The 20,013-nt window shown below is 46.0% G+C and overlaps 1 protein-coding gene across 1 annotated transcript in view; it reads left to right on the top strand.

Moving 5' to 3' along the window:
* Window positions 1–20,013, top strand: part of OBSCN (obscurin, cytoskeletal calmodulin and titin-interacting RhoGEF) — a gene marked incomplete at its 5' end in the record, with an annotated part of 166,694 nt that overhangs the window by 31,060 nt on the left and 115,621 nt on the right. Inside the window, 6 exon segments of the mRNA XM_011960527.1 lie at window positions 4,454–4,729; window positions 5,564–5,839; window positions 6,678–6,953; window positions 10,105–10,380; window positions 16,736–17,011; window positions 19,630–19,905. Of these exon segments, the coding sequence (XP_011815917.1) occupies window positions 4,454–4,729; window positions 5,564–5,839; window positions 6,678–6,953; window positions 10,105–10,380; window positions 16,736–17,011; window positions 19,630–19,905 (1,656 nt within the window).

The raw sequence follows: 20,013 nt of genomic DNA, 5'->3' as shown, positions 1-20,013 counted from the left end.
CATTCCCATTCTCAAACACATCACACGCAGTGTGATTGTGAGTGATTTTGTGAAGTGCATATCAAAGAGACACAGTTTCCCTGAAAGTACTTTGTGAGTCCTTCTGTAAAGTAAACATAAAAAATGTCAAAGAGCTTGGGGAAGCCCTTCCTTGGTGATCAGGCTGATTCGAGGGCCATGGAATGAGTGGCAGATGCAGCTACCCAGCTGGGTTGAGTACACTGCGGCTGTGTGACTGGATTTGCATCTGTGTTCATGTTAGAGGTGCTCATGCAGGATGCCAGTCTGCCATGTGCCCAGTGCTAGCACTGCTGCTGAAGACGTGTTGCTGACAGGTCGCTGTGTGGGTCCCTGCAAGATACTCGCAGTGCCTATATCGATATCCGGGTCCCTGAGAACATTTGGCTGCAGAGGTTCGGCTCTGGGACTCCTCAGCATGCTCAGTGAGGCGGTAACACTTAGTCAACTCGGTTTAAAAACACAGCAACTCTTTTAGTGATCGTTTTGAAGACAGGTGTGGACTTGGAGGTGCATTTGAAAGCTGGTGTCCACTCACTTGGGCCATCCTGCACACCTGGAAAGTGGACTTTGGTCCTTAATTCCTGGGGATGAAAACATAGAAGTTTCACAGTTAGACTCTGACTGCACCATGGAGACTAGATTAGGATGAGGGGGGATCAGAGGCAGGAGGCTCTGCCCTGCCTGGTCCAGGGAGAGGAGGGCGGGGCCTACAGAGGGACAGCAGTCCCGAGGGTGGAGGAAAGGGCTGGGCCTGCAGAGGGACAGCGGTCCCGAGGGTGGAGAAGAAGGCCGGGCCTGCAGAGGGACAGCAGTCCCGAGGGTGGAGAAGAAGGCCGGGCCTGCAGAGGGACAGCAGTCCCAAGGGTGGAGAAGAGGGCTGGGCCTGCAGAGGGCCCGAGGTCCCGAGGGCGGAGAGGAGGCCATAGGCTCAAGAGCCATTTAAAAGGTGGAGCACAGACTGGGTGCGGTGGCTGACACCTGTAATCCCAGCACTTTGGGAGGCCGAGGCGGGTGGATCACGAGGTCAGGAGATCGAGACCATCCTGGCTAACATGGTGAAACTCCATCTCTACTAAAAATACAAAAAATTAGCCAGGCATGGTGGCGGGTGCCTGTAGTCCCAGCTACTCGGGAGGCTGAGGCAGGAGAATGACTGAACCCGGGAGGCGGAGCTTGCAGTGAGCCAAGAATGCGCCAGTGCACTCCAGCCTGGGCAACAGAGCAAGACTCTATCAAAAAAATAAAAAATAGAAAAATAAAAAAAAAGAGGAGCTGTGGCCAGGTGGCTTCAGGGTTGAGAACAGAGGAGATGGGAGGTGAACTGCAAGCTTGGGCAGATGCATAGATGCAGGGGCTATATCTGAGATGGGGCAGTAGGCAAGGAGTAGGTGTGCAGGGAGAAACGGGTGAGGAGCTGTTCCGTCCTGTCCAACCTGGAGCTGGAGTTGCCACAAAGGCAGTGGAAAGGAGTTTCCACAAGGGAGTGCCCCAAACCATCCCACAATGGGATGGTTAGGATTCCACAGAAAGAAGCACCAAACACCAGGGTGATCAGTCCAGAGCTTTATTAGAGGAACTTGTTTACAGAGGAGGACCATAGCATATGCTTGTAACAAATAGCAAGAAGGCAGATGTCCCACCCAGGTATGTCTGCCATGAGGGATCAGGGTATGGAGTTTATCTCAGGGTTGAGGACTCTGGCTCAGGGCCAAGCAGGGTGGCTTTCTCTGTATTTAGCAAGATGGCTGATTTCTCAGAGTCTCGAGCAACAACCTAAATACCTTTATCCATATCTGGTTCAAGCCTGAAAGGGAAAAGTTGCAGGTGGGTCAGGACAGATAAAGAAAGTGCTGGGGGACAGATAAAGAAAGTGCCGGGAGATACTATATTAGCCTATGTGGGACATCCAGGAGGCAGTGGCTCTCTGGGTTGGACCTCAGTCGATGCTGAGCTGACAGCGGAGCTTTGGGATTTGTTGGCATGTCAATGGCAGGAGAGGATGTCGTGCACTGGGACACTGTGGGCAAGGGACCCTGATAACAAGACTCGCCCTGGGGCAACACTGAGGAAGCTGAGACCACCAAGGAAGAGGCCCAAAGGAGCAGGAGAAGAATCTAGAGAGTTGTGTTTTGGGGTCAGTGAAGACTTTGATGCACAGGTGATGTGCAGGCGTGAATGCCATGGTGAAACAGGAGCGACGGGGAAAGGGCTGAAGGACTGCAACCCCAATGGGCACAGCTGACCTTAACAGGAGCAACGGCTCCATGGCTGCTGAGCAGATCTGAGATGAGGATGTGGACACAGCTGGTATCTATGGCTATTTCCCCAAGTCAGGCTTTGAAGGGCAAGAGAGAGAGCAAGGGTAAGATGCAGGGCTGGTTCTGTCCCCTGTGGCCCCTGGTTACTGGTGTGTCATGTGGGGGTGTCAGAACCTCACCACCTGCTGCTGTCCGTCTGCCGGCCCTAGCAGAGCCACCAGGTCAACAAGGATGAGCTAGTGAAAGGCAGGCAGCTGGATGCATCATTATTTCCTTTGTAAAAATTAATTTACAACATAAAAACACCACCTTTTGTATATTGGGCACAAATATGTTTTTTAAAAATTTTTTAAAAATCTAACCTAAGTGTCCAACAGCAGATGAATGGATGAAAAATATGTGTTGTATATTATAGTATGCAGGGGGATGCTATTCAGCTGCCACTCAGCAACACGGGTGAAGCTGGAGGATGTTATGTTAAGTGAATTAAGACATAAAGACAGTTACTATACAATCTCACTTATATGTGGAATCTAAAAATGTTGAATTCATAGAAATGGAGAGTAGAGTACTAGAGTCTTGGGGAGGAGGTAGGTCATGGAGATGTTGGTCAAACTGTACAAAGTTTCAGTTGGGAGGAATAAGTTCAAGAGATCTATAGTACAACATGGTGACTATAGTTAATAACAATGTATTGTATTCTTGAAAATTGCTAGGCCGGGCGGGGTGGCTCAAGCCTGTAATCCCAGCACTTTGGGAGGCCGAGACGGGCGGATCACGAGGTCAGGAGATCGAGACCATCCTGGCTAACACGGTGAAACCCCGTCTCTACTAAAAAAAAATATGAAAAACTAGCCGGGCGAGGTGGCGGGCACCTGTAGTCCCAGCTACTCGGGAGGCTGAGACAGGAGAATGGCATGAACCCGGGAGGCGGAGCTTGCGGTGAGCTGAGATCACGCCACTGCACTCCAGCCTGGGCGACAGAGCGAGACTCTGTCTCAAAAAAATAAAAAATAAAAAAAGAAAAAAGAAAATTGCTAAGAGAGTGGATTTCTAGTGTTCTCACCACAAAATGATAATATATGAGGTAATGCATATGTAAACTAGCACAATTTAGCAATTCCACAGTATATACATATTTCAGAACACATTGTTCATAATAAACGTATACTTTTTTGTAAAGTTAAAAAAGGACTTTTAGGATAAACTACAAGAGTGAGGAAGATGAAATAATAAAAGGTCATGCAGAAAAATTGCAGAAATTATAAACAACATGAGTCCTAAAATTTATAGATTCACAAGAAATCATTGTAAGTGTAAAGAAGATAAATTCTCAGCTAGACATAACATAGTGAATTGTAGAAGGCCAAAAAACCAAGAGGAGAGCCTTAAAACTACCACACAGAAGAATATATTAACAGAACAACAGTTATTCCTCCTATAGATTTCTCAGCAGCAATGAGGAGCCCAGAAATGAAATGATGGCATAATGTCCAAATTAGCAAGGAAAACAACTGTCAACCTAGAATTCTGCACCCAGCTAAGCTATCATTCAAAAGTGAATGTGAAATAAAGACATTTTCAGGAAGTAGACTGACAAAGTTTACCATTCACAAAACCTTCCTGAGAGAATTACCAATAGATACACTTCATAAGAGGAAAATGTCATCTAAAGTAACAGAATAGGTACTGGAAGTAGTGATATGAGGAAACTGAAATAATGAAAAGATCCAATCCCAAGGCCTAGGATTTGATTATACCAATGGCAATTGGCCCTCTAGAAGTTGTAGGCTGTATTAGCAGTCCTTTGTGTGAGTCAGGGCTACTGCCCATTCTGCCAGTATTGCTTAAGGAATTATCTCTGAAAATACCTATACTTTGGTGTGTAGGTCACAAATTGTGCTTCTCTTTGTATACTTAGGAGATCACAGCTGGTAAATAAATGTGAAAGCCTGAATTGCAACATATACCAGTCTAAAAATTATCTAACTGGGAGGCTTCAGTTTCTGATAACTAACCTATCGTCTGCCCTGTGCATCTTCAAAATATAAAGTTCTTTTTGTTGAGAAATCCAGGAAGAGGGCAGGCTTGTGGCTGAACCATCAGAGTTTTGAGATCATTCAGTTCTAGTAATTGGAATATGTCTGACCCTGTGTGTCACACTCTGTCCCCAGAGCCCAAGGTGGTGTTTGCCAAGGAGCAGGTGGCACACAGTGAGGTACAGGCTGAGGCAGGGGCCAGGGCCACACTGAGCTGCAAGGTGGCCCAGGCCCAGACAGAGGTGACGTGGTACAAAGATGGGAAGAAGCTGAGCTCTAGCTCGAAAGTGCATGTGGAGGCCAAGGGCTACAGAGGGAGGCTGGTGGTGCAGCAGGTGGGCAAGATGGATGCCGGGGACTACAGCTGCGAGGCCAGGGGCCAGAGGGTCTCCTTCCACCTGCACATCACAGGTGGGTTTCTTGAGATCTTTCTTATGTTCCTTAGGATAGTTTTTGGTGACATTAGCATGGAGGTGCCACCTAATTGTCTCTTTTCTTACAAAGCCTCCCCTATAATAACTAGCAAGTATTAATTTTGTGCCAAGGAGCATAGATTTTGTGAATGCTACTTGTCTTTCTGCTTGCTTAAACTTCAAAACAATTCTGTGAGGAGGAACTCTGATTATTCCCATTTTAAGATAACACACAAGGAAGTAACTCACCACAGTTCACAAAGCCAGAAAATTGCAGTCAAGATTTGAACCCAGTATTCTGGGATTATTATTCTTTTTTTCTTCTTGAAGAGTTCTATCTTCAGTATTTATGTTAGCAGCTCTGCTGGTTATATATATTCCATCATTTTTTTTCTCATATGAAAACATATTTGTTCTCCCTTTGATTCTGAGGACTGTTTTATCTGGATATAACATTACAGTTTATCAGCTATTCCTCTACTCCCTAACATTTTAAAGAGGTCATTCCATTGTCTTCTGGCTTCCATATTTTCTTTGAAATATCAACTGTAAGATTTATTGTAGACATTTTAAGGGTCATATATCTTTTTTCATCCTGTTGCTTTTAGATTTTCTTTTTGAATTTGCTTCATGGCCTTTTTTTCTTTGATGAACCTAATTGTGGTTTCCTTTGTCTGAATCCAGGTTGGGATTGTAGAACATCTTGAGTCTGTGGGTTTATGTCTTTCATTAGCTGCTTGCTGTTACTGAATCCTGAATCTTCAGTGCCTGTGAAATGGGTTGGTCCCAGATTTGTGTCTCTAACTGTGCATCTCTCCTTGTCCACCCTCAGAGCCCAAGATGATGTTTGCAAAGGAGCAGTCAGTGCATAATGAGGTGTGGGCTGAGGTGGGGGCCAGTGCCATATTGAGCTGTGAGGTGGCCCAGGCTCAGATGGAAGTGAAGTGGTACAAGGATGGGAAGAAGCTGAGCTCTAGCTCAAAAGTGTGCATGGAGGTCAAGGGCTGCACAAGGAGGCTGGTGGTACAGCAGGTGGGCAAAGCAGATGCTGGGGAGTACAGCTGCGAAGCTGGGGGCCAGAGGGTCTCCTTTCAACTGCACATCACAGGTGAGTTTTTTGAGGTCTTTCTTATGCTTTTAGGATAATCTTTATGTACTTAGGGTGTGTATGGAAGTCCCACCCAAGGGCCTTTTTTCTCATAAAGCTTCCCCTATAATAACAACTAGCAGGTATTAATTGCGTGCTGAGGACCTAGATTTTGTGAAGTGCTTCTTGTCTTTCTGCTTGCTTAAACTTCAAAACAATTTGTGAGGAGGAACTCTGATATTCTCATTTTAAAATAACACACAGGGAAGTAACTCACCACAGTTCACAAAGCCAGAAAATTGCAGTCAGAATTTGGACCCAATATTCTGGGATTACTATTCTTTTTTCTTCTTGTAGAACTATGTCTTCAGTATTGATGTTAGCAGGTCAGCTGGTCATATACCTTCTCTTACTTTTTATTTCTTTTGTGAACACATATTCGTTCTCCCTTTGATTCTGAGGGCTGTTTTATCTGGGTATAACATTACAGTTTAGCAGCTACTCCCCACTCCCTAACATTTTAAAGAGGTCATTCCATTATCTTCTGGTGTCCATATTTTCTTTGAAATATGAACTGTGAAATTTGTTATGGATATTTTAAGGGTCATGTACCTTTTTTCATGCTGTTGCTTTTAAGATTTTCTTTTTGATTTTGCTTTGTGGTAGTATTTCTTTTATGAACGTAGGTGTGGTTTCCTTTGTCTTAATCCTGGTTGGGATTGTAGAACATCTTGAGTCTGTGGGTTTATATCTTTCATTAGTTGTTTGTTGTTGCTGAATCCTGAATCTTCAGTGCCTGTGAAATGGGTTGGTCCCAGATTTGTGTTTCTGACTGTGCATCCCTCCTGTCCACCCTCAGAGCCCAAGGCAGTGTTTGCCAAGGAGCAATCAGTGCATAATGAGGTGCAGACTGAGGCAGGAGCCAGCGCCACACTGAGCTGTGAGGTGGCCCAGGCCCAGACGGAGGTGACATGGTACAAGGACGGGAAGAAGCTGAGCTCCAGTTCAAAAGTGCGTGTAGAGGCCACAGGCTGCATGCGGCAGCTGGTGGTGCAGCAGGCAAGCCAGGCAGATGCTGGGGAGTACAGCTGTGAGGCCGGGGACCAGCGGCTCTCCTTCCACCTGGATGTTTTGGGTCAGTGCTTTAGGGGTACTAACTTTGTAGAGGTGATGATGAGACTGGTTGATAGACTCTGGTGCTCTTCCCATTAGCCTTTACCTCTGTGGTTTCCTATCCTCCCAATTCCTATTTCATAACTGGTATGGTCAAGCGAGGCCAGATGGGAAGGGTATGTGTGGAGGGACAGGGGCTGTTGCTGCGTACCTGGAATGGTGTTTATATGCAGTAATGCTCGACCATATGTTCCCATCATCTGCCTAGAATCTTGCTGGTGTTTCTTCTTGTCTCTACCAGGCCCTGTGATCAAGGTAGACCAAGTGTCTCCACCTGGGGATATGTGAATTTCCTTCTATTGGATGTCTGGCAGCTCCCACATGCCTGCATGCTTGTTCTCCCTAGTGACAGATGTTTGAATTTAACTCAGCTGGGAGAAAGGGGAGTGTCAGCCACACAGCCATACATGGAATTATCTCAATATCACACTGGTGGATTATCTGATTTTCGATGTCCTGGGACCTTCTCCCTTCTTTTGCATGAACATGGAAGTTACCTGTGCACCCACAGGTAGCAAAACTTAGATCCATGTTTGTTGCAATGTCTGTGTCAAGTAAAACAGCAGCATGGATTGGTACATATGAGCCTGTGATATGCACCCATGAGGTCTGGAATTCTCTTCCAAAAACAACTCTTGTTTTCCTTTGTTATTAGTTAGAACATGTCAGATTCTCCTTGGAGCTTGATTTTTAAATTGAGAATTGGAAAGGAATAAGTAGCTTATATGACATCACCAGGCACTGATACAACTGAGATGCAATAGTAGCATTATATTAGTCTGTTCTCACACTGCTAATAAAGACATACCCGAGAGTGGGTAAGGAAAGAGGTTTAATTGACTCACAGTTCTGCATGGCTGGGAAGGCCTCAGGAAACTTGCAAGGCCTTAGGAAACTTACAATCATGGTGGAAGGCACCTCTTCACAGGGCTTCAGGAGAAATAATGAGCGCCGAGTGAAGAAGGGAGCTCCTTATAAAACCATCAGATCTTGGTAGTAGTCACTCACTCTTACGAGAACAGCATGAGGGAAACTGCCCCCATGATTCAATTACCCCCACCTGGTCCCACCATTGCAGCGTGGTGATTATTACTATTCAAGGTGAGATTTGGGTGGGGACACAGAGGCAAACCGTATCAAGCAGCCCCTGACTGACAAAAGCAGTATTTATTCAGTAGCATTTCCCAGTAATTATGTTGTGGCTTTTCCTGACTGGGTCATAGAGAATTCTGAAACTACATTTATTTTCTTTTCATTAAGAGAATCTTCACATCAGAGATCTGTGGGCTGCAGCCCCATGTTGATGCCTGGGGGCCAACACATGACAGTCTGGTATTACCATTGGGCAGTAGTTTGTGGGTGGTTATAGATGCCAGTAAACCCACTATGTGTCTTTCTAAAGTGCTATTTTAGGAGAGTATGACAAATTATTTACTGGTAATAAATATGAACAGGTTCAACAAATTGTTAAATTGCTTAAAAAGTATATAAAAAGTAACATAAGAAGAAATAGACAACTCAGAATAGTCCTATAACTTTTAAATAAATGGGACTAGTAACAAAAAATGTTTTCACCAAGAAATTTCTAAGCAATATCTAATAACTATACAGTAAATTGTACCAAACAATCTGCAAATAAATTATTCCATGTTCATGGAGATTCTTCTAGAGAATACAATGAAGAGATGCACTCTCTGATTTGTTTCATGTAGATAGCATGATGTTGATACAAAGTAGGAAGAATTAAAAATAGGCCAGCCTATTATGGATAGCAAGGACAAAATCTTAAACAACATATTATTAATATATATTTAGCAATATACTAAGAGAATAATATGCTATGAAGAAAGTCATATTACCCAGGCATGGTGGTGTGCCCCTGTAAGTCCCTGCTACTTGGGAGGCTGAGGCAGGAGGATCATTTGAGCCCAGGAGTTGGAGGCTGCAGTTAGCTATGATCACGCCACTGCTTTCCTGCCTGGGCAACAAAGCAAGATCCCATCTCTAAAGAAATTGAAAAAAAAGTAGCTGGCTGTGGTGGCATGTACCTGTAGTCCCAGCTACTTGGGAAGCTGAGGTGGGAGGATGGCTTGAACTCAGGAGACTGAAGCTGCGGTTAGCTATGATTGCATCACTGCACTCCACTCTGGGTGACAGAGTGAGACCTTGTCTCAGAAAATAAAAGGAAAAACAAAAAAGATTTTGCACCAGTAAACCATATGGGAAATAAATCAGACCAGGATCTCAACCACACACAAAGTCAACTCCAGTTGGTTAGAGATGTCAGAATCCCGGGGAAACCCATACAAGTCTTAGAGGAAAACAGAGATGTTTCTGGTGACTTCACAGTAAAGCATGACTTCCTAAACAGAACATACATGCCCTGATCACAATGAAACACATTTGATATATTTGAATACATTAAAATTAAAATTTTTGATTCTTTGGAAGACACCATAAGAGAATGAAAAGGCAAGCTACACAGAAAAGGAAGATATTTCTAACATGCTAATGGTCACTGCTCTAGTATTTCAATGTAAAAAGAGATCTTAAAATGAAGTGTAAAAGAAAGACAGTGCTATTGAAAGTCAGACAAACCACTTGCACAGTGACACCACAGAAGAGTGAAGACTCCATCCCCAGACCATCAGAAGGCACCCAGCTTACAGTCCTCCTGACAGGGCCCCAGGAAGCCACGGGAGGCCCAGGCCCTCCCCGCAGAGGCCAGAGCTGACCCTCCTGGCAGTGGCAGGAGTGGGAGCCTCAGACTCTGGGGCCCTGGGGTGAGAACGCACCCTGCACAGTCGCCTGGGGAGAACCTGGCATATCTGTGAGGGGAGCTGTGCAGGCGTCAAGACTCCAGTCCCTGCGCTGGAGGATCTGTCATGGCAGCCCTGCCTGGGACAGCCCATGGCACCGTGCAGAATGGATGGAGAAACTGTGTTCCTTGTACTGGGAGGTGGTGGGGCTTCTCCCGACCACACAGCCAGTGCAGAGCCTGAGGCTGGGGAAGGTTCTCTCCCTCCCGCCTCCCTGTCCAGGCCTTCTCTCCCCAGTGCTGCCTTCCTGATCTAGATGGTGGTGGTCACCCTGTGCATCCCTGCCTTCCCCAGAGCCCAAGGTGGTGGTTGCAAAGGAGCAGCCAGCACACAGGGAGGTGCAGACCGAGGCGGGGGCCAGTGCCACGCTAAGCTGCGAGGTGGCCCAGGCCCAGACAGAGGTGACATGGTACAAGGATGGGAAGAAGCTGAGCTCCAGCTCAAAAGTGCGAATGGAGGCCGTGGGCTGCACACGGAGGCTTGTGGTGCAGCAGGCGGGCCAGGCGGACGCCGGGGAGTACAGCTCCGAGGCCGGGGGCAAGCGGCTCTCCTTCGGCCTGCACGTGGCAGGTCAGTGCTTTGGGGGCGCCGAGGAGCCTCTTCAGAGGTGATGGTGGTTCTGACTCATAGTCCCAGCATATCTCTGTGCACTTTCCTTCAGCCTTCACATCTCGGGCTTCCCATCCTCCTGCTTCCATTTCCATCCCTGTGCCTGGGGCGAGAGAGGGGTGTGCATGGGAGGCAGAGGGGCTGTATCTGCAAACCCGGAGGCATGTTTGCACTTTATAATGCTCAGTCACTTGTTCCCAGCACCTGCCCAGAACCTTTCTGGTGCTCCTTGACATCTGGGACTCTCGATCTCCCTTGTCTTGGGTTCTGAGGTTGACCAGGCGTCTCTATCCTGGGGTTCTGTGAATATCCTCTCAGTATATGCTCTGGCAGCTACCATATGCCCTCACCCAGCAGCACATGCTGGGTTCTGGTCAGCGAGAGATATTTTAATTTTTTTCCTGGTGGAGTGACCCAAACCTTCATTCCTGAAGGGTTTAGGTCATTTGTAGTCCTGCCTGGATTGGGCTATTGTAGTTTGCCACTGACCTTAATCACAGGGCATGGTAATACTGAGACACGCCCTAAGAAATTGCCTATATTCCACACACATGCCTCCTTACCTCCACTGTGAAGTAGTAGACTGATTTCATCTTAATAGTTTGGGTCAGTCACCCTAACCAACAATGTAACTCCCTTAGCCTATTGACTTAAAGGTAGGAGGAGCCCAAAGTGGCCAGGTGGCATTCTTAACTTCCAGTTTAATGGGATCGTTGTTGTGTCTCCTGGTGGCAGCATTCCTCCTTCTGGAACTAAGATCTCTAAGCCAGCAGAAGGTAATGTCATGAGAACAGGAAGCAAAAATTTTGCTAGTGGGTCACTAGGGGTGATGGTGAGTGGTGCCACTTCCATTTCCATCCTTTGATTCCCGGACTCATGAATCCTGGCTATGGGAGAAACAGTACCATATATTGGACACCAATTCAGAGCATACGCAGCTTCTGGAGAACTTTGCCCCAGCCCTGAAAAGTATTGTCACCTAGCTGGCTTTGGAATTGTGACTTCAAAAGGCCTTTCCACTGCTCTATCAGTCCACCTGCTTCAGGATGATGGGGAACATGGTAAGACCAGTGAATTCCATGAGCATGAGCCCACTGCCACACTTCTTTAACCATAGAGTGCCTTGGCCAGAGGCAATGCTGTGTGGAATACCATGACGGTGGATAAGGCATTCTGTGAATCCATGGATGGTAGTCTTGACCAAAGTGTTGTGTGTAGGATAGACAGACTCGTATCTGGAGTAAGTGTCTATTCTGGTGAGGACAAACCATTGCCCTTTCCATGATGGAAGAGGTCCAATATAATCAACCTGCTATCAAGCAGATGTCTGATCACCCTGAGGAATGGTGCCATATCGAGGGCTCATTGTTGGTCTCTGCTGCTGGCAAATTGAGCACTCAGCAGTGGCCTTACTCAGGTCCGCCTTGGTGAGTGGAAGTCCATGCTGCTGAGCACACGTGTAACCTCCATCCCTGCCACCATGGCCGCTTTGTTCATGGGTAATGACAGGGGTGGCTGGGGAAGGAGGCTGAGTGGTGTCCACAGAACGAGTCATCCTATTCACTTGATTATTAAAATCCTCCTCTGCTGAGGTCACCCTTTGGTGAGCACTTGCATGAGATACAGATATCTTCACAATTTGTGACCACTCAGAGAGGTGCATCCACATATCTCTTCCTCAATTTTCCAATCACGCTTCTTCCAGGTCCCTGACCATCCAGCCAAACCATTGTCTACAGCCCATGAATCAGTGTATAATCACTCATCTGCCCATTTCTCCTTCAAGCAAAGTGCACAACGAGGTGCACTGCTTGAAGTTCTGCCCACTGGGAAGATTTCCCTTAGCCACTGTTCTTCAGGGATGTCCTAGAAAGAGGCTGTAGTGCTGCAGCTGTCCACTTTTGGGTGGTGCCCGCATATCATGCAGAACCATCTGTGAATCAGGCCCTAGTCTTCTCTTTCTCTGTCAGTTGATCATAGGGGACTCCCCATGAGGCCACTGGGGCAGGCTGGGGGAGAGAAGGCAGGGTGGCAGGAGTGGGGACCATGGGCACCTGAGCCACTTCCTCATGTAACTTACTTGGGCCTTCAGGATCTACTCTAGCCCTATCATGTATATACCACTTCCATTTGACGATAGAATGCTGCTGTGCATGCCCAACTTTATGGCTAGATGGGTCAGAAAGCACCCAGGTTATGACAGTCAGTTCAAGTCACATGGCTTGATGATCCATAGTCAATTGTTCAGTTTCCACCAAAGCCCATTAACAGGCCAAGAGCTGTCTCTCAAAACGAGAGTAGTTACCTGCAGAAGATGGCAGGGTGTTGCTCCAAAATCCTAGAGGCCTCCACTCTGATTCACTCGTGAGGGCCTGCCAAAGGCTCCAAACAGCATCCATATCTGCCACTGGCACCTCAAGCACCACTGGATCTGCTGGGTCATATGGCCCAGGTTTCAGAGCCTGGACCTGTTGCAGACCCTTCTCCTGTTCTGGACCCCACTCAAAACTGGCAGCCTTTTGGGTCACTTGATAAGTGATCCAGAGTAACACACCCAGATGAGGAATATGTTGCCTCCAAAATCCGAATAGGCATTGTGCCTCTTTCTTGGTTGTAGGAGGGCCCAAATGCAGCAACTTATCCTTCACCTTAGAAGGAATATCTTGACAGACCCCACACCACTGGACCTCTAGACATTTTACTGAGGTAGAAGGTCCCTGAATTTTAGTCAGATTTATTTCCCATCCTCTGAAATGCAAATGTCTCACCAGTAAGTCCAGTGTGTTTGCTGCTGTGTATGTCTGTGTTCCCTTGGCTGGTACATAGGGAAGCCTGATAAATACAATTAATTTTCTTTCAGGAAAAAAAAAGGGAGAGTGTTGATGCCAAATAGGGGTGGGCTGAAGTCCCATGGTGACCTCTGGGTGCTAACACATAAGTTTGGTATTACATCAGCATCAGTGTTATGTGGATGTGTATAGATAACAGAAATCCCACTGTATATATTTGTGAAGTTATTTTCGGAGAATATGACAAGATATTTCATGTAATAAATTTGAAAAGTTGGGACAATTTGGCTAATTCCTAGTAAATTACATGAAAACTCACATAAGAGGATACAGAAAACTTAAATAGTCCTATAAGTTTTAAATAGATGGAGGCAGTAGTAAAAAAATATTTTAAATCCAAGAATTTTCTAGTAAACTGTTTCAAATATTCTGGAAAGCAGTTATTCCATATTCATGAATATTGTTCTGGAGAATAGTAAAAGGAGATTGACTCCATATGCCATTTTACGTATTTTTTATTTTTTATTTTTTTTGAGACAGGCCCTCACTCCAGGCTGGAGTGCAGTGGCACGATCTTGGCTCATTGCAGCCTCTGCCTCCTGGGTTCAAGTGATTTTCCCACCTCAGCCTCCCAAGAAGCTGGAATTACAGGCATGCACCACCGGCACAAAAATAGCATGTGTGCCGGCTATTTTTTTGTATTTTTTTTCAGTAGAGACGGGGTTTTGCCATGTTGCCCAGGCTAGTCTCAAACTTCTAGGTTCAAGCTACCCACCTGCCTTGGCCTCCCACAGTGCTGGGATTACAGGTGTGAGCCACCACATCCAGGCCATCATTTTATGTAGATAGTGTAACATTAATACCAAAATCTGACAAAGGAAGTAGGAAGAAGTAAATTGTAGACCAATCTGTATGGATTTGTCATTATCGATATCAAGAACACAATCATGAACAAAGTATTAGCAAATGGAATTCAGCAACGTATCAAGAAGACAATGCACTCTGTTGAAGATCCTGGTCCCAGAATGCAAGGCTAGTTTGGCTTTAGAAGCATTAGGTCAGTATAATAAGCTTGACCTTAACAGATTGAATGAAAAATGATGTAGTTATCTCAATAAATGCAGATTAAAAGTATTTGATAAAATCTAGAAGATATATTTGAGAAAATTTAGCACTATCATAGGATTCTTAACAAACTTTATAGAAGTGTTCTTCCTTAATTTGATAAATGATACTGCAGAAGCACCACTAGGATCCCACTCAGAGTGAACCTTGAAAGGTTTGATTCAGAGGAGACAGGGCAGTGTCACCACTTGTATCCAACATTGTACATAAGAGTAAGGAGGAAGATAAAGCAAAAGGCATAGCACTTGGAAAAAGTAAAAGTGAAATTTACTGATGATATGACCATCCACTTGGAAAATCCAATAGAGAACTTAGTAGACTAAGTAACATTGTTGAGAATGATTATCCTGTAAAAAAAAAATCAACACACAGAAAACACTTCTGTATCTATATACAGCAGTAAACAGTTGCAAAATGAAATTGCAAAAGACTTACAGTAGCATCAAAATTACAATGTTTCTAATTCAAAGTCTAATAAAGATGTTTAAAGCCTGGGGAGGGGCTAGGAAATTATTGTATGTTTTGCAAGACAATTAAGAAATCTAATTAAATGGATAGAAATTCATGAAAAAATTAAAATATGTTCATTAACAATCAGGATCCAAACAATTTTTTTTTTGTGGGGGAATGAAAAGAAAAAGTATGAACATGACTGTACCAGATGTCGAAAATTATTGTAAAGTTACAGTAATTAAGACAATGGATTTCAATGAATGGTTAGGTATCAGAACAAAGAAATGGAATAGTGAACTCAGAAAGAGTCCCATGCATTGATGATCTATGGACATCCCCCTTCTTTTTTTTTTTTTCAACCATGGCATCTGTGCAAGAAATAGAGAAAGGATAGTGTTTTCTTTTTTCTTTTCTTTTCTTTTTTTTTTTTTTTTTGAGATGGAGTCTCGCTCTGTTGCCCAGGCTGGAGTGCAGTGGTGCGATCTGGGCTCACTGCAAGCTCTGCCTCCTGGGTTCACGCCATTCTCCTGCCTCAGCCTCCTGAGTAGCTGGAAATACAGGCATCTACCACCACGCCTGGCTGATTTTTTTGTATTTTTAGTAGAGACGGGGTTTCACCATGTTAACCAGGATGGTCTTGATCTCCTGACCTCATGATCTGCCCACCTTGGCCTCCCAAAGTGCTGGGATTACAGGTGTGAACCACTGCACCTGGCCAAGGATAGTGTTTTCATAACTAGTGTGTGGACCATTTAAACATATGGGAAGAATTAAAGCGTATTGGTAATTCATAGCATGTGCGAGAGTCAGCTCCTGGTGGGTTACAGACCTCAGAGTAAAAGGTAAAACCAAAGACGGTAAGCATAGGCTATCTATAGAATTTAGGGTTTAAGGAAGTGTTTAAATAGTACACGAATGCCCTAACCACAATGGACAAGATCGATGTATTTGAGTAAATTAAAACTAAAATGTCTGATTCATCAGAAGAAGCCATAAAAGATGAAAACCCAAGTCACACAGGTAGGGAAGATACAAAGTACATAATTCTGACCTCTCTAACATTTAAATATATAAAGAAGACCTTAAAGCCGGGGTCCCCAACCCCTAAGCTGTGGACCAGTACTGTTCTGTGGCCTGTTAGGAACTGGGCCACACAGCAGGAGGTGAGTGGCAGGTGAGCATTCCTGCCTGAGCTCTGCCTCCTGTCAGATCAGCAGCAGCACTAGATTCTCATAGGAGCATGAACCCTATTGTGAACTGTGCATGGGAGGGATCTAGGTTGTGCTCCTTATGAGAATCTAATGCCTGATGATCTGAAGTGGAACAGTTTCATCCCGAAACTGTCCCCCAGACCTCCATCTGTGGAAAAATTGTCTTCCATGAAACTGGTCCCTGCTGCCAAAAATGTTGGGGACTGCTGCCTTAAAGTGAATAAAGACAAGACAGTGCTATTAATAATGGGATAGAATTAAGTAGTGACACTACAGAGGAGTAAACAGGAATGGCCAATCCTCTAGAAAGATGCTCAGCCCTGTGAGCCATAGAACAGTGAAGAAAGCCACAGTGACACACCCCACTGAGGCCAAAGCTGACCGTCCTGACAGTGGCAGGAGTGGGAGCCTCAGGACTGGGGTTCTGTGGTGAGGACGCGCCCTGCACAGTTGCATGGGGAGACCCTTGCTCCATTCATGAGGGGAAGGGTGCAGGCATCAGGACACCAATCCCTGCCCCAGATGAACTCGTGCATGCAAGATCTGTCACATCCACCCCACCAAGGACAGCCTGTGGCACTGTACAGAATGGATGGAGAAGCTTTCTTGTGCTGGGAGGTGGTGGTGCAGCCTGGAGAGCATCTGTCCCTCGCACCTCCCCTTCCAGGCCTTCTCTCTCCAGTACTGCCTTCCTGACCTAGATGGTGGTGGTCACCCTGTGCATCTTGCCTTCCCCAGAGCCCAAGGCGGTGTTTGCCAAGGAGCAGCTGGCGCACAGGGAGGTGCAGGCCCAGGCTGGGGCCAGCGCCACACTCAACTGCAAGGTGGCCCAGGCCCAGACAGAGGTGACGTGGTACAAGGACGGGAGGAAGCTGAGCTCCAGCTCAAAAGTGCATGTGGAGGCCGTGGGCTGCACACAGAGGCTGGTGGTGCAGCAGGCGGGTCAGGCAGATGCTGGGGAGTACAGCTGCGAGGCAGGGAGCCAGCGGCTCTCCTTCCACCTGCACGTGGCAGGTCAGTACTCTGGGAGATGGAGAGTGACCTTGCGTGGAGGTGATGAGGAGACTGGCTGATGGACTTCACGGCCCCCAGTGCCTTTTCCATGAGACTCTACCTCTCCACTTCTCCATGCCCTCACTTCCCAGTTTCTTGCCCGTGGCTGGGCCAGGCTTGGCCGGATGGGAGGGTACAGGGAGGGCCAGGCCCTGTGGTGCACTTGGAGCGGCGCTCCCATGCAGTGCATCCTCATCACACTGAGCCCCTACCCCAAACCCCCATGCTCTTTGGTGTCCAGGCCCCTGGCGCTGTCTGGCCCTGTGGTCTGAGGTGGACCAGGTACCTCCCCTGGGAAAGTGGGGTGTCCTTTCTATCATCCAGTATCTCCCTCCTGCCTCTCTTCAGCACCATGTGGGGCTTCTAGCCCATGAGAGACATTTTGAATTCATATGAACCACATAAGGGGAAATTCTGCCCAAGCAGTCCCACTTGGAATTCTCTCCAGACTGAACTTTGGCGCATCAAAGCTTTTGGTGTCCCAGGAGACTCTTTCCTTCTTTTTCATGGACCTAGAAGCTTTAGAAGCTCACTGTGAACCCATATGTAGCAAAATCTCGGTCCTTGTTTTCTTGCAGTGTCTGTGCAAAAAATCCCAGCCCAGAGGGCTGGTGACTGTGCCCCTGGGATACAATTGTGAGATTCCAAGTGCTCTTTTTTTTTTTTATTATTATACTTTAAGTTCTAGGGTACATGTGCGTAACGTGCAGGTTTGTTACATATGTATACTTGTGCCATGTTGGTGTGCTGCACCCATCAACTCGTCAGCACCCATCAATTCGTCATTTATATCAGGTATAACTCCCAGTGCAATCCCTCCCCCCTCCCCCCTCCCCATGATAGGCCCCGATGTGTGATGTTCCCCTTCCCGAGTCCAAGTGATCTCATTGTTCAGTTCCCACCTATGAGTGAGAACATGCGATGTTTGGTTTTCTGTCCTTTGTAGGGACATGGATGCAGCTGGAAACCATCATTCTTAGCAAACTATCCCAAGTGCTCTTCTTAAGGGTAATCTGGCTTTCCTTTTGTCTCTAGTTACAATGTTCTGAGTCAGAATTCCCCCTTGGAGTCTGATTTATGAATTTAGCAGTGGAAAGGAAGAAAGGGCTTAAGCTATCTCAGCACACCTAAGATATGTATATATTTTGTTAAGAGAGTCTGGCCTGGGCATAGTGGCTCAAGACTGTTGTAGTCCCAGCACTTTGGGAGGTCGAGGCAGGAGGATTGCCTGATCCCAGCAGTGTGAGACCAAATTAGGCGCTATAGCAAGACCTCGTCTCTACAAAAAATACAAAAATTAGCTGGATGAAGTGGCACATGCCTGTAGTCCTAGCTATTCAGGAGGCTGAGGCAGGAGGATCACTTGGGCCCAGGAATTCCAGGCTGCAGTGTGCCATGATCACACCACTGCACTCCAGCCTGGGCGACAGAGTGAGACCCTGTTCTGGAAAAAAAAAATAAAAACAAAAACAACAACAACAACAAAAAACCAGGCTAAATGTCAGAGAGAAAAAGGTTGTGGTACTACATTGACTCCCAAATGCCAACCCTTGAGAGCTTGGCATTCTGTCAGTATATAGTCATTTGTACTTGTGTATAGATACCAAAAAAGCCCACTATGTATCTTTCTAAAATATTGTGTTAAGAGAGTGTGATAAATTAATGGTAATACATTTTATAAGTTTTGGAGAATTGCCAATTTCTTAGAGAAAACTATATGAAAAAGTTACACGGGAAGAAACAGACAACTCAGATAGTCCTATCGCTTTTAATTAAGTGGAACCAGTGATACAAATATTTTTATAAAAGATCTAAGCCCAGTGGATCTACTGATAAATTGTACCAGATATCCTCAAAACAAATTATTTCATGTTCTTATTGATCCTTTCAGAGAATAGAATGAGAAGATACACTCTTGAATCTGTTTTATGTGGATGGCATAACATAGATACCAATTATGATAAGAACAGTATAAAGATTTGAAATTACAGGCCAATCATTATGGATATGCAGGCCAATGCTTCAACAATATATTGTCAAAGTGGTATGATCAGTATGTCAAAAGGAAAATGCACTATGATAAAAGGCATAATTTAGAAATGCTATACTGGTTCAATTTTCAAAACATCAGAAAATGTCAAACAGATTGAAAGAGAAAAACAATATGATTATCTGAATAAATGCAGAAGAAAAGTTTGATAAAATTTAACATCATAAATTCTGAACAGCTCTTTGATAAAATTTAGCATCAGGCCTGGCACGGTGACTCATACCTGTAATCCCAGCACTTTGAGAGGCTGAGGCAGAAGGATGGCTTGAGCTCAGGCATTCGAGACCAGCCTCCCAAGCAGCAGGGACCACAGGAACATGCTACTGTTCTGCAGGGTGCCCTGGGGGTGTGACAGATCCTCCATGCAGAATGAATGGAGAAACTGCGCTCCTTGTGCTGGTAGGCGGTGGTGTAGAGCCTGGAGAGCATCTGTCCCTCGCACCTCACCTTCCAGGCCTCCTTCTCTCCCCAGTGCTGCCTTCCTGACCTAGATGGTGGTAGTCACCCTGTGCATCCCTGCCTTCCCCAGAGCCCAAGGCAGTGTTTGCCAAGGAGCAGCCAGCGCACAGGGAGGTGCAGGCTGAAGCAGGGGCTAGTGCCACACTGAGCTGTGAGGTGGCCCAGGCCAAGACAGAGGTAACGTGGTACAAGGGCAGGAAGAAGCTGAGCTCCAGCTCGAAAGTGCATATGGAGGTTGCAGACTGCACACGGAGGCTGGTGGTGCAGCAGGCAGGCCAAGCAGATGCCAGAGAGTATAGCTGTGAGGCTGGGGGCCAGCAGCTCTCCTTCAGCCTGCACGTGGCAGGTCAATGCTTTGGGGATGCTGAGTTACCTTGTGTGGAGGTGATGATGAGATTGGCTGATAGACCGCAGTACTCTTTCCATTAGAGTTCATCTCTGCAAGTCTCTCATA

This window comes from Colobus angolensis, unplaced genomic scaffold, assembly GCF_000951035.1.
Source record: "Colobus angolensis palliatus isolate OR3802 unplaced genomic scaffold, Cang.pa_1.0 Scaffold511, whole genome shotgun sequence".
NCBI lineage: Eukaryota > Metazoa > Chordata > Mammalia > Primates > Cercopithecidae > Colobus > Colobus angolensis.
Note: the sequence above shows the minus strand (reverse complement) of the source record. Positions and strands in the feature narration are given on the sequence as shown.